Source organism: Lemur catta, chromosome X (genome assembly GCF_020740605.2).
Source record: "Lemur catta isolate mLemCat1 chromosome X, mLemCat1.pri, whole genome shotgun sequence".
Lineage (NCBI taxonomy): Eukaryota > Metazoa > Chordata > Mammalia > Primates > Lemuridae > Lemur > Lemur catta.
The window spans coordinates 24,360,433-24,373,672 of record NC_059155.1 but is presented as its reverse complement, the minus strand read 5'-3'; the positions used below and the strand labels follow the sequence as shown (position 1 = coordinate 24,373,672).

Below are 13,240 nucleotides of genomic sequence, written 5' to 3'. Positions count from 1 at the left end.
GCTTTTACCCTCCACTGCCAAGAGCCCCTTATCTAAGGTAGGTTTCTCTCTCTCTCTCATTCTCTAAGTTGGCAGACCCTGTTAAGTTTCCGTCCGGGCACTTATTTTAAGTTTAATTATTTTCTTTGTTTTCCCCACTGGATCTCTGAGGTAGGGACCTCTAATACATACCTATACATAGTAGGCACTCAAATGTATCCTGCATGAACAATGTAGACATTTGAAAGTGTGTTTATCCCATACCAGATAAAAAGTAAATAACTGTTACAGGTTCCCATTTTAAAGTAGTAGCCCAATTAGGGATTTAGTCTCATTTGAAAATACATATAATTTATTAAAAATATCATATGGTGGTGTTTTCTATAAATTATTCTTAAACACATTAAAAGATGTGATAATAGATATGATTTTCAAACCATTAATAGCCACCCCCCCATGATTACAAGAGATAAAAACATACAACATATTGCAGGTTTATTTTTATTCAAAAAGTTACTGTCTCAAGACATAAATACAAATCAGAAAACAGTACAATTAGGACAATAGAATGTGGAGGACAACAGGTTAGAGTAATATATAAAACATTTTTAGCTGGTTGAAAACAAAGCTGTAAGAACTGCTTTCACAAAGAAGTACTCCTTTCAAGAGTGAGAAAAAATCAACTTAGGTTTAAAATCATATATACAGTCCTCTCAGCAGTTCTAGTAAATGCAGTGGTGTGTAAAACAACATAGGCAATACTTTTGCACATAACAATATTTGTTGATGGAAAATCTGTTAGACAAGTCTGGTTTCATTTGTTATTAACCACGATTTAATAAAATAATCGTTCTTTATCATGATCTTTTAGCTAACCTATGGTTTTTGGCTACCACAGCCCAATGCTTGTTGATTCTGAATCTAAAAACTGAAAGCCTTTTGGTATTCTCCCATCTGAAGATATTCTTGTATTGCAAGCATATTAAGGCATGGAATGATTAAAATAATATACCTCAAGAACTGAGAGACGACTGACAAAAGATAGATACACATGTAATATAAGTTAATATTTTGTTTTAAACGATGTCTAGCTGCCTAAGCCTCGCAAAATGAGTTGATGTCAAAATGGCAAGTAGCCACTTTCTGTTTTAAACTAATTTATTTGTGAAAGGACATAAAATGAAGTTTAAAGCTTAGCTTTCAAAGAATATTATGGGTTATGAATTCTATTATCCCATCTAATTTACATACAGAGGAAATGTACTGTAACCTGTTAGAAGTATCTTTAACCTGAAGACTGCTTGCAAAGACAGATAGATAAAACAATATAAAATACAAATTTAAAAATCATTTTAAAGCATGAACACTCATGCTTTTCTATTTTTAAACATTGTTAAACTTTCAATATATTTCTGAAACCTCATAATTTTAAGTTGGAATTTAAAAGTAAGAAAAAACTAAACAAACTGCGCAATTATAAAATCAGCACCAATTTATATATATATATAATTTTATTTAAAATTTAGATCCCTATTCCCACACTCTAATAAGCTGTATAATTTTTGTTTAGAATTTTTCTGCAAACATACTACAATAAGCTTCTTTTATTTGGAGACAAAATACAGTGGCACTACTGGAAGGAATATCACAACATTACATTTTTACCTTAAAGGACAAGCAAACTTTCAGGGTTGATAATGGGATAAGCATGTTTGAGACGGGTTACCTTCTGGCAGTTCACTGCATCTGGATATTTCTGAAAAGTATAGAGAAGCTCTTGGATTTTAAAAATATCTTAAAATACTTTTAGATGAAAAAATTGTAAAAGTTCTGCTTATAAGTTTACTTTTCTCCACAATTACAATATTTAAAACAAAGTTTTGTTGATTGATGTTTTAAGCATTTAAATTTAGAATGCTAAAAACAATTCTATCCTACAATTTCAGGGTGGGGGGATAAATCCATCCTTAACGTTTCTTAGATGTAAACAGAAATCCAGCAGAGGCCATCATTATTTAGTACAACCAGTAAATAAATGTGAGAGAATTCGTATCTGTACCAAATGCCTCTTCAGATTGTTATATTTTTTTTAAAAAAAGCATGAAATCATTCATTCAAAAGCCAACTAACAGCGCATAAATAAAATATTTACTTTCTAAGAAAAACTGTAGCTTATCATCAAATTGTTTACTTGTCCTTTACTTTTTTCAGGCAAACAAAACTGCCCCTCAATGCACTTGATCTTGGTAAGCATAAGCATGTCATATTCTCCTTAGAGAAAAATCTGTACAGAATTTCACTGTATCTACCACACTTTATTTTAAAATTTCCTCTTCCACTTAGAAAATGACTCCACCACAGATTTAATTGTGTACTGGTATTAAAACATTGACACTCCAAGAACCTAATGAGAGAGAGAGAAAGGGGAAAAATATTAAAATAGTCATTCATTTCTTTATAATATATATATCTACAAATACCACATTAATACTTTATTAAATTAAATAACATGCTAATAAAACCACTTTGAAAACTTCCCCTCTGTTCAGATATGTAATTCTAAAATTAAATTGACCATCAATAAATAATGAAATAAGATCAGGACTAAAGGCTGGGCATGGTGGCTCACTCCTGTAATCCTAGCACTCTGAGAAGCTGAGGTGGGAGGATTGCTTGAGCTCAGGAGTTGGAGACCAGCCCGAGCAAGAGCTAGACCCCGTCCCTATAAATAATAATTAAAAAAAAAGATCAGGACTAATCAAGATGCTACTTACCTCACAAATATAACTAAGAGTAGTGACCTTGGCTTGATTATGTTTATACACACCCCTAATGCATAGATAATGCCCTGAACATAGGCATTCAACACAGGCATTTGCTGAATGAACAAATGAATGTGCTTCCTCATGTATGCTTTTGGCACAGGTTCACTGGAAAGAGTTTAAGAAAGTCTTGCAAACTTGGCCACTTGTACTCTGAAATGGGTATAGTTTTTAAAAAGGTATTTGAACATGCAGACCAAAAAAAAAAAAATCCAAGAACAATGCAAGTATATAGAAAGCAGAAAGCTTTCTTCAGAAAATCTTGCCTAAGTGAATGAGCAGAACTACAAATTTTAAGAAATCAAACAAGGTTAAGTCTGGGCAAAATGACTTATATTGATGCTTTTCTATACATTCTAATTGGGAAAAGAATGTTAGGTAAAATCTAATAATTACTTGTCACTAAAAGTAAAAGCAGATGATGAATGGAACAACTCTCTCTTGTTCATTAAGCAAAAATGAATACATAACTTTTAGTGTATATACTAAAAATTAGGTTGTTCAATTAAAAGTCTAGTATTCATTATGCCAATTAATATTTTAGAATATTGTAATGAGCTAATAAAAGCTGATATCAAATCCACATGTGAGCTGAGATTGAGATCACAAAGAGCTCTTACTTGTAAGTTAAATCTCACTTGAACAAAAGTCATAGAATTCAAATTATTTTGATCTGAAGGAACTGTGTATTTTCAGACCAAGAAACAAATACCTGATTGCAGCCTCTAAGTAAATAAACAAACAAATAAAATAAAATATAGTATCCCTTCTAGCCATAATACTCTATGAATCTAGTTAAGGAAAGGTCTGATGATGAATGAAAGGATAAAATCTTAATTAGCAATTGTTGGTGTAGAGTGTGGCAGGAAAATGAACTCAACTTCTTTCCAGAGTGCCTGACTAGAAAGCACCCGAACAAGTGAAATTTTGGGGTTTTTTTTGGGGGGAAGAGGGGGACCATTTTATAAAGACTAGGTTATAACTAGATTCTTCTACTAAAACATTATATATTAGGTTCATTATACTGAGGTCTTCTTTACCAACTTTATACTACAGATAATTCTAATAAGAGAATTTCAACACAAGAACATTAGTGACACTCTCTTTTCTGTGCTAATACAAACTGTACCTGTTTCTGATGTTAACATTAATAAACACTTAAACATATATTTAAAAGTATAAATATCAAGCTTTGGTGTGTTGTGGCAAAACTGGCAGAAAATGACCATTATCACAATGGGATAAACCAATTTTATTTACCCATATAAAACCAACTACACCATAAACCTAGAATCTTATGTATATGCATCTCAAAAATGATATGCTCAGAATTTTTATATTACCACTCCTGGGTGATGTGAAAATCTTATTTTAAAAGATATATTTAGCATTTATTTAGTAATAACCTGAAGTATCTATACTAAGGTGCTCTGAGTTATTTCACTTAGAATTGGAGAATCTTAGAATCGGGCATTACAGAATTTAAATCCTAATTTTACTATTGCTTTCTGATGACTCACTTATCATAGGCTTGAGTAAGAACAAATGTAGGTTAGTATATAAAGGCAAACAGAAATTTTGCATTCAAAATTTTCCATTATTCCATTCTTAAGTTATGACTGAGACAATATGGGATAAAGTCTAATGTATATTTTTTAAAAACCCAACTCTTATTAACTTAAAAAAATAACACTGTCAAAGACTTTTAAAGATACCTCAGCCTTTAAAGATCATTGACCATTCAGTTATGTGACTGCTGCCATCATGTGGTAATACTATAAAACTACAGTTATAAGTATGTGTGCTCATTTTCCTAATTTTAGCAGCAGAAGCAGCTAAACTGTTATCAAATTAAGAATAAATAAAGGCCTCTCAGTTGTAACACAGTCAATATACATGAGAGTGCAATAAAGTTGCTATAAAGAACAAATAATTATTAAGGGCTCTATATTTGGCTTCACTTAGATTGTAGCTTTCTCTAAATGTTAAATATCAAAAATAGATACACAAACTTTACATTGCTGTTTCATTATTTTAGTTATCTGAGGTGGAGAACCCCTTTTTGCAAATCTAATGCAAGACTAATGAAACAAATGCTTAAAGTTCTCCTGACGTTAGACAAATACAAATACATGATAAAAACATGCAGATCTCTAAATGCCCATATCAATTTTGATTATAGTTCATCATATCAATTTACTAATTACTTGTCTTGGTATTTCACCCAAATGAGGCCTGATTTTAGTTTCGGGATGTACAACAGCAGAGACAGCACAAGATTTTTTTTTTTTTTTTTTTGAGACAAGAGTCTCGCTCTCTTGTCCGGGCTAGAGTGCTGGGGTGTCAGCCTAGCTCACAGCAACCTCAAACTCCTGGGCTCAAGCAATCCTCCTGCCTCAGCCTCCCAAGTAGCTGGGACTACAGGCATATGCCACCGTGCCTGGCTAATTTTTTCTATGTATATTTTTAGTTGTCCAGCTAATTGCTTTCTATTTTTAGTAGAGACAGGGTCTCGCTCTTGCTCAGGCTGGTCTCGAACTCCTGAGCTCAAACGATTCACCCGCCGCGGCCTCCCAGAGTGCTTGGATTACAGGTGTGAGCCACCACGCCTGGCCAGCATAAGATTATTAAACCATAGGACCTGGCATCAAATTACAACTCTGACACTTACTAGTTGTATAACTCTGGGTAAGTCAGTAAATCACCTCTTTGGTCTCAGTTTGCTTGGGTATAAAAGTGGGAATTCTACCACCTTTCTCACAAAGTTGCTGAAGAGGATCAAAATAAATCATGCCTAGCATAGTGTCTAGCATATAAGCTCTCAAATACTAGCTTCCATACTTTTCATATTTCAAAGTGGTAGTCAAGGTGCACCAGAATATGAATTCCTTAAGGACTGAGAAAGTGTCTTATTCATTTTAGCACCAATTTACAGCTTAATAAATTGAATGAATGCATTTTATCATACCTGCTTGAAAATATTCTCTTTTATCTCTCATCATAATCACTATCTTCATGTTTTATTTAACAAATTAGGAAGATACATATTCCTAGATTAATTATCAGGAAACCACATACTTTAATATGTACTTAAACTATATAGACTTATGGGTAGAATAGGTCACCTATGTACTTTATTATAAAGCCTTGCTACTCATTGGTCTGCAGACCTGAACCATCAACAGCATGTTAGAGATGCAGAATATCAGGCCACACTCCAGACCAATTGAAACAGAACCTACACTTTAATAAGATCTCCAGACAATTCAAATGCACAGTAGAGATTTAAAAATACTGATTTAAAAAAACAAAGAAAAAAATAAGAAAATTTAAAACAAAACAAAACAAATAATGATTTGAAAGATCCCAAGGTGGTCTCTATCTTTTGGGGTATAACAAATGACCTTATTAATATGTTAGTGTGAATTTTTGTCAAAATAGTTCCAAGAGCTATCTGAAAGCAGACTATGAGGTACGGAGAGCAAGGAGGGAATGGTAGAAACTGGGGCATAGAAAGCAGGCCTTAGAGGATGGTATGATAGTCACCTGAGTTAGGTGTTAGAAGGAAATAGCATAAATGGGTAGATAATATTTTAAAAGGGACATGGAAGGTTACTTAAATGATTTATTTATTAGAGAAAACTAAACACCTACTATGCTAGGCGGAACTCAAAATGAATAAAATCATCACTGCCTCAAAGAGTTCAGTCCAGTGAGGGACCAGCACATGTAATTTCCTATCTCACATCAGTCTGTAATTGTCACAATGAAAGTATATACAAACTATTAAGAAAGCAGAGAATAAAATATCTATCTGGAGAAGTCAGTAAAAATTGCAAAGGTAATGTCAGAACTGAGTATTAAAGGAAGAATTCACCAGGAGGAAAAGGAAGGGGACACTTACAGGAGAGAAAAGCTTATAGAAAAGTCATGGAGTAATTAAAGAGCATAGAACATTTGAGAGGAACTGTAAGATTTGGTATGGCTAACAAGAATACATGCAAGGAAAAGGCCAAGGTTAAGGTGGAAAAGGAACCAAATCACCAAAGGCTTTGTATGTCAGGCTGAGGAGCTGCAATTTTTTTCCTAATGGCAATGGGAAAAAAAAAATCAATAAGAGACTTAGAACTCTGAGAACATCAGATTTGCATTTTAGAAAGATGATCCCAGAAGAGATATGAAGTGGGGGTGGGGCACTAAGATCAGCTTAGAGGCTCTGCAATAGCCCAAATGAAAACCAAGGACTTGAACCAAGGCATTGTCAGGGAAAAAAATGACACAGGGGACTGATACGAGAGGTACTTAAGAAAAGTAACTGACAAAGCCCAATAAAAACCAATTAAAGGTTAGAAGAGGATAACTGAGTCTTCATCCTAGATATCTCAATACCCTTCTCTTCATTTTCAAAGCCTTTGTTCAAGTTCTCATTATTTTTCTCCATGCCTTTATATTACAATTATTTCCCTCATCCTATCCATTCATAAATGCCAAGGAAATCTTTCCGAAACACAATTCTGATCATGCCATTCCCTCATTTAAAATCCTTCAGTTGGCAACCCAAACCTACAGGAATAGTCCAAATTCCTTAACATAACATTTAAGTCCCAGTTGGGCAGGGATTCGAAAGTACTTTTCTAATCTGTCACCACTACTGCATCACCCCCCACCACGTCCCTCCCACTGAAATTCTACCCGCTTGCCTTTTTTTTCTCACATCCATCTGTTTTCATCCATTCTCAGTATGCTGCCCTAACTTTCCAACCTCAAACTCAGGGATAGCCTATACTTTTGATTTTGCAATCATGGGGTACATTTTAAATTAAACCTACTGATTCGTCCATAATTGAAGCTGGATCAAAGAAATCAGGCTTCAGTTCTGTTCTCTCTCTTCTGTTCTTTGATGGTGGCTAAGGGAAAAAAGGAAGTCAGCTGACATTTGTTATACCTATAAACCATACAGTAACTGAAAATATCCAAGTTAAATGTTCATATGGCCTATGTGATTGCAAGAGTAGCTTACAATACTTTAAACACTGTACACTCAACTACAGAATGTTTAAAAGTACAAAAACAATTCATTTGTGGAAAATTATTCTGAGAGACAAAAACTGGAAAACTCATTTTTTTTATTTTACTTTAAAAATCCTTCTCTCAAATCATTTTCCCTTCAAGGTGCCAAATTACACTATTCTAAAGATTTAATTATTTCTTTGAGAATTCACCATAGTATACTAAAAAGTAGAATCAGAAGCCCGGGCTTTTAAGTCTCAGCTTCACTGCTTACTAGTGTTGTCTCCTTGGATAGGCTAACTGTCCAAGCTTCGATATATTCAATCCTCACAAAGTTGAATGAGATATGTAGTAAAATGAAATATGTAGAAGCATTTTATATACTGTAAAGCCCTAATCATATTAATAAATATACTCATATATATTTAACTTCCTTCAAAGTTTAAGTAATTTTACTTCAGTATCTGATAATGAAATATGTCAGTAATAGGGTAGTATCAAGTTAATGTGTTGTTCTGATAATGGTAAATAAACAGAAAATTACAAGGTAATGTGATACTTACTATGCTAACTCATAAAACTTTTTAGAAAAACTAAATACATAACCATTAAGTATCCTTTGATTTTCATAGTCAAATTAATGTTAAGCAAAACATATCCTTTAAATCTATATATTCCTAAACTAATCTCAAAAACAAACAGCTAATTTTTATCATCTTAAACTAGGATCTAACACCCTCACCAAATTCACCCTCTCCTCAATCCCTTCTCATATACCTAAACCCCTGGCAACGACTTTATTTAATATTTTTGCAAAACTTATTTTTCATGGTGTTTCTCTAATAAATATCCAACTTAATTTCCAAGGGATCTAAAATGAAAATCTTACAAAAATCATTAAGTTTCTTACCAAGTCTATATCCATGGTGTCGAAATCCATTCCCTCATTAAGATCCTCAATCCTCCCTTCTGAGGACATCATAACATCTTCAACAATTGGCTCTTCATCATCTTCCATTAGGCTAGTGCCACGCCGACTAGAGAAATATAAAACAAAGTCAAGATTTGAACCAATACTGTGACTATTAAAATACAGGCAGCAGTATGTGGCTCTCTATATTCAAGTATAATGGAAAATGATGGAATTAAAGGTCAGGGAGAATGATTAGGCATTGATCATGTCATCAATGATGTCAAACCCCCAATGTTCACTTGTCTAAAAATGCTAAGGAGTTATGTTTATTCTATACTGCTTCAATACATTTAGCTTTATAGGTCTGATATCCCATATACAAGGTTCAACGAGAATTTCCCATATGGGAACATATAAGATACCTCAAATCCTTTTTGAAAGTAGGCAGGATACAAATTAATAAACAAACATAAAACAGAGACCAAAGAAATGACATTTTCAGAATACATATAATTTCATCAATACATAATGCTAATTTTACCCATAACTCATTCATTCAGTACCTAATGTGTACCAGGCATGCACTCACTCATTCACACAGTGCCTACTATGTGACAGGCTTCTACTGTGTGCTATGGATGTAAAAAAAAAAAAAAAAAAAAAAAGGATGAATAAGACATGGTTCCTGCCCTCAAGGAGCTCACAGTCTACTATGGGAAACAGAGATAAACAATTAATTATGACAAAATGTGATAAATATTACAATAGAACTACGCATCAAGTGCTATAAGGATATGACAGAAGGGATTAATTCTGCCTCAGGAAGAAAAGAGCAACGCTTATGCTGAAACTTGAATTCTTGTGCCCTATGAAACTCAAACTAAGACATATCATATATAGAAATGTAAAATATAAAATTAAGACCAAAATCTCTGTATGTTATCACATAATTATGGAGAATAAACTAAGTTCACATATTAGCCCAGATCAGCATAAAGTAGCCAACATAATAGTGAAATCAAGTATGATTTGTTCTCCAGTTTGGCCAACATTAACTTCTTATCCAAAGACACCTCCCCCTAAATAAGACCACCAAAACCCCATCAGTCATTTACTGAATGCTTACAATTTACACAATACTGTGCTATGTCTTTTAAAACTTTTTTTCTTATAAAGACAGAGTCTCACTATGTTGCCCAGGCTGGTCTCAAACTCCTGGGCTCAAATTATCCTGCTGCCTCAGTCTCCCAAAGTGCTAGGATTACAGACATGAGCTACTGTGCCTGGCCTGTGCTGGGTCTTAAAAGATATAAAGATAATAAGATATGATGTCTGATCCAGGCTCCCTCAACAAACATGTTGATAATGGTCCTTATTTCCTAACAGTTCTGGATAATAAAAGATAACCTTACTATATTTAACGGAGGCAACTGTGAAGGGAATGTGTACTTCATGGATCATGTTACAGAAAACCAGAAATCTATTCTGCATTTTGTTTGGAGTATAAGGAAGATACGTGATATAAACTTTAAAAAATAAGAAAGATAAGTTGGAAGTATTTTCAGTTATAAGGCAGATACCATTACAGAAAAGTCATCGTAAGACAAAAATACCTTAAAGTCCCAGGCAAGAGACCACTTATGGTTACAACCACCACCAAAAAATAATTCTCTGGTAATAGTTATTTAACTGAGATAATCCCTTGTAGTTGCCTGGGGGAGATTATCTATAATTGGGAATTGAAACAAAAGAGTAATATGATAAATCGTACTGAGTGATGAGATTCTATATAGGATCTTGGGAACTGGTACAAAGTTTTCAGGGAAGAGATATAGATCAAATGATTGCGTGGCAGAATTCTAGAATATTTGGACTAGTGACTGGTTGAAAGCTAAGAAATTAGCTGTAGAATCCAGCATGAAATAAGAACATACATTAGGGGAATGTGGCCACAGAAACAGAGAAAAGGGGATGGAACCAAGTGATAATATAAATGGTGACCATATTAACCAAGTTAGAATCAATATCTATACATGTAATAGAGTATACTTTTTGTCTCTAGAGGGTCTTAAGATCACTATGGAAATAACTAAAGTGAATTTATGTAGGCTACCACTAATGTCATAAATGACCATTTCTTAAGAAAAACAGGTGAAATTCTTATTTAAAAACCAACAAAACAGAACAAAATATAAATTAAAAAAGAAGAGGGTGACATTTACTACCTCTCAGTTTTAAATATATACCACATTATGTTCTAAGTACAACACTTGCAAACTGAAAAACTTAATCAGAGTCATCACACTTTACCCTGAATACCAATCAAGACATGAAAAACATTATCTAAAGACTGCTTGTCTGCCATTTCTTTTAGAGCCAAAGCTAATGAAGATTTTAGAAAGATTTATCAAATTCTCATACAGAATCCGGTAAGAACGAAGTACTTAAAAGGTAAACAATTTTTTTTTAGCATTGAACATTTATTCATTCAATGAACATTTACTTAGCACCTTTTATGTGCCAAGCACTGACAGGCAATGAATGTAGTCCCTGCCCTTGAGGAGCTCACAGTCTAGACAAAGGGACAAACTCATAAACAAATAATTACAATACAACATGGTAAGTGCTATAAGAAATATGAATATACATAGTGTTATGGGAGCATAGATGACCGAAGCTTCACTTAAGGTTACACTTGAGCTTGTTCTTTTACGATGATATTACCAGTTGCCAGGGAATGGGAAATGATACTAAAATGTAGGCAGGGGCCATATTTTGAAAGATCTTTGCATGCCATGAGCTAAGGAGTTTGGACTTTATCCAGCAGGAAATGGGGAGCCATGGAAAGGTTTTAAGTTAAGAGTTACATGGTAAGATTTTTATTCTAGAATAATAATTCCTGATGGCAGTGTGAATGATGGAGCGGTGGGGGAGTGTGAAGAGAAGGGTTTGGTGGGAGGATAAATGGGAGATTTGAGGGAAGAAAACCAGTTAGAAAGCTAATATCATAGTTCAGGTAAAAGATGAGGGCCTGAACTAAGGTAGGAAAATCAATTAAGATGTAACAGAACTGTATTTTTAATTCTGTGTACCAAAATAAACAAGGATTCATATTTAAACTTTTCCAACAGATCAGCCTAAGATTGGTCCTTTGGCTAACTAGTTAATATTAACTTAAAACGTTTTTTGTTTCCTGTTGGAAAGACCAATTTTTAATTCCTTGATTATTTCAGCTTAAGTTACTCTAGAGAGTTTGCTGAAATTTTTAGATAAGGCACACATTAAAATATGTTAAAATGAATTAGTGAACTTCCTAGACTCAGACAATAAGGCACTCTCACTTACATGGCATGCTGAAGATTAGTTCGCAGTTTAACATAGCTCATTGCTGCTCTCTCCTGCTGTTGCCTTGCTTCCTCTTGTTGTCTTTGAGCTAACATCCATGTTACCTGCGTGCTTCAAGGAGAATTTTATTCTTCTTTTAACTTAACTTTTTTCTATGTAATTAATAAAGTTATAGTACAGAAAATGATCAAATGTACTTACTTATAATCAAGAGGAGGTTGATGATGTTCAGTCTGCATTGGATAGACATTCATGAAGCTATCCTCAGGCCGTAATCTTTTGGGCTCTCTCATAATAGTGGAGGTGAGTTGTGGTGTCTGCATCATAACAGGGGTGTGCAGTGTTTGTTCTCTGCTTAACCACATACTGTCACTACTACTGCTTTCTTCAGCTGTGAAAGAAAATTAATAGCAATTAAGTCCACTTACTAATTTTGACTAATCAGATGTCTAATACAACCCATTCAAGTCAACAAACATCTGTTGCTTTCCACATGCTAGTGCTAGGAAGAAAGGCACATGAAGATACAGAAGGCACAGTCCCTGCCTGCTATTTATAGTCTAGCTGCGGACAAAGAACCATCACGCAATTATAATACAGTATGGTAAGTGCTAGGAGAGAGGGAAACATGGGGAATAGGAGCAGCTGTGAGAGGAGTCACAGCCAGCTACTAGGAAGCAACTTCTAGGTAGAGTTAGTATTGAGTGGGCTGTGAAGGCTTAGCAGGGAGAAAAATATAGGCAAGAGCACTGAAGCATGAAACAACAATGACTGAACCATATTAATCTGCTGATATCTGACCTACAAAAAGGGCAATTTCATATGGTTCAAACTAACAGTTTGCTACTTCTGGGGTATAAAGATTGAAAGAGTGGCAAAAGATAATGGCTGGATACAGAAGGGGGAATCAATTTGTGGAAAGTCTTGTAAGCTGTGCTAGCTAAGGTGACAAGGAACTACTGCTGAAGGTTTTAAGGAAAGGAAACAATTTGGTGAATTACATGTTTTAGTCAGGGTGGTGGCAGTGTGGAAGGTGGACTTAATAACAGGAAGACTGGTAAGCCAATAGGCCAGTTAAGAGGCTAACTGTATTGCCCAAGTGAGCGAGACATGGTAACAGGGATGGAAACAAATAGGAGATTGGTTCCAATCTATAGGATGCAGACTGCTT

The 13,240-nt window shown here is 34.2% G+C and overlaps 1 protein-coding gene across 4 annotated transcripts in view; it reads right to left on the bottom strand.

Moving 5' to 3' along the window:
• Nucleotides 1–466: 466 nt before the first annotated feature.
• Nucleotides 467–13,240, bottom strand: part of STAG2 (stromal antigen 2) — a 125,399-nt gene continuing 112,625 nt past the window's right edge. For 3 of the 4 annotated variants that reach the window (XM_045538455.1, XM_045538457.1, XM_045538456.1), the window contains 5 exons: nucleotides 12,271–12,460; nucleotides 12,070–12,180; nucleotides 8,722–8,848; nucleotides 7,631–7,708; nucleotides 467–2,383 (listed from right to left, as the gene is read on the bottom strand). In XM_045538455.1, the coding sequence (XP_045394411.1) occupies nucleotides 2,360–2,383; nucleotides 7,631–7,708; nucleotides 8,722–8,848; nucleotides 12,070–12,180; nucleotides 12,271–12,460 (530 nt within the window). In that variant the 3' untranslated portion in view covers nucleotides 467–2,359. The remainder of the gene's footprint in view (nucleotides 2,384–7,630; nucleotides 7,709–8,721; nucleotides 8,849–12,069; nucleotides 12,181–12,270; nucleotides 12,461–13,240) is intronic. The other variant, XM_045538458.1, reaches the window with a different exon arrangement.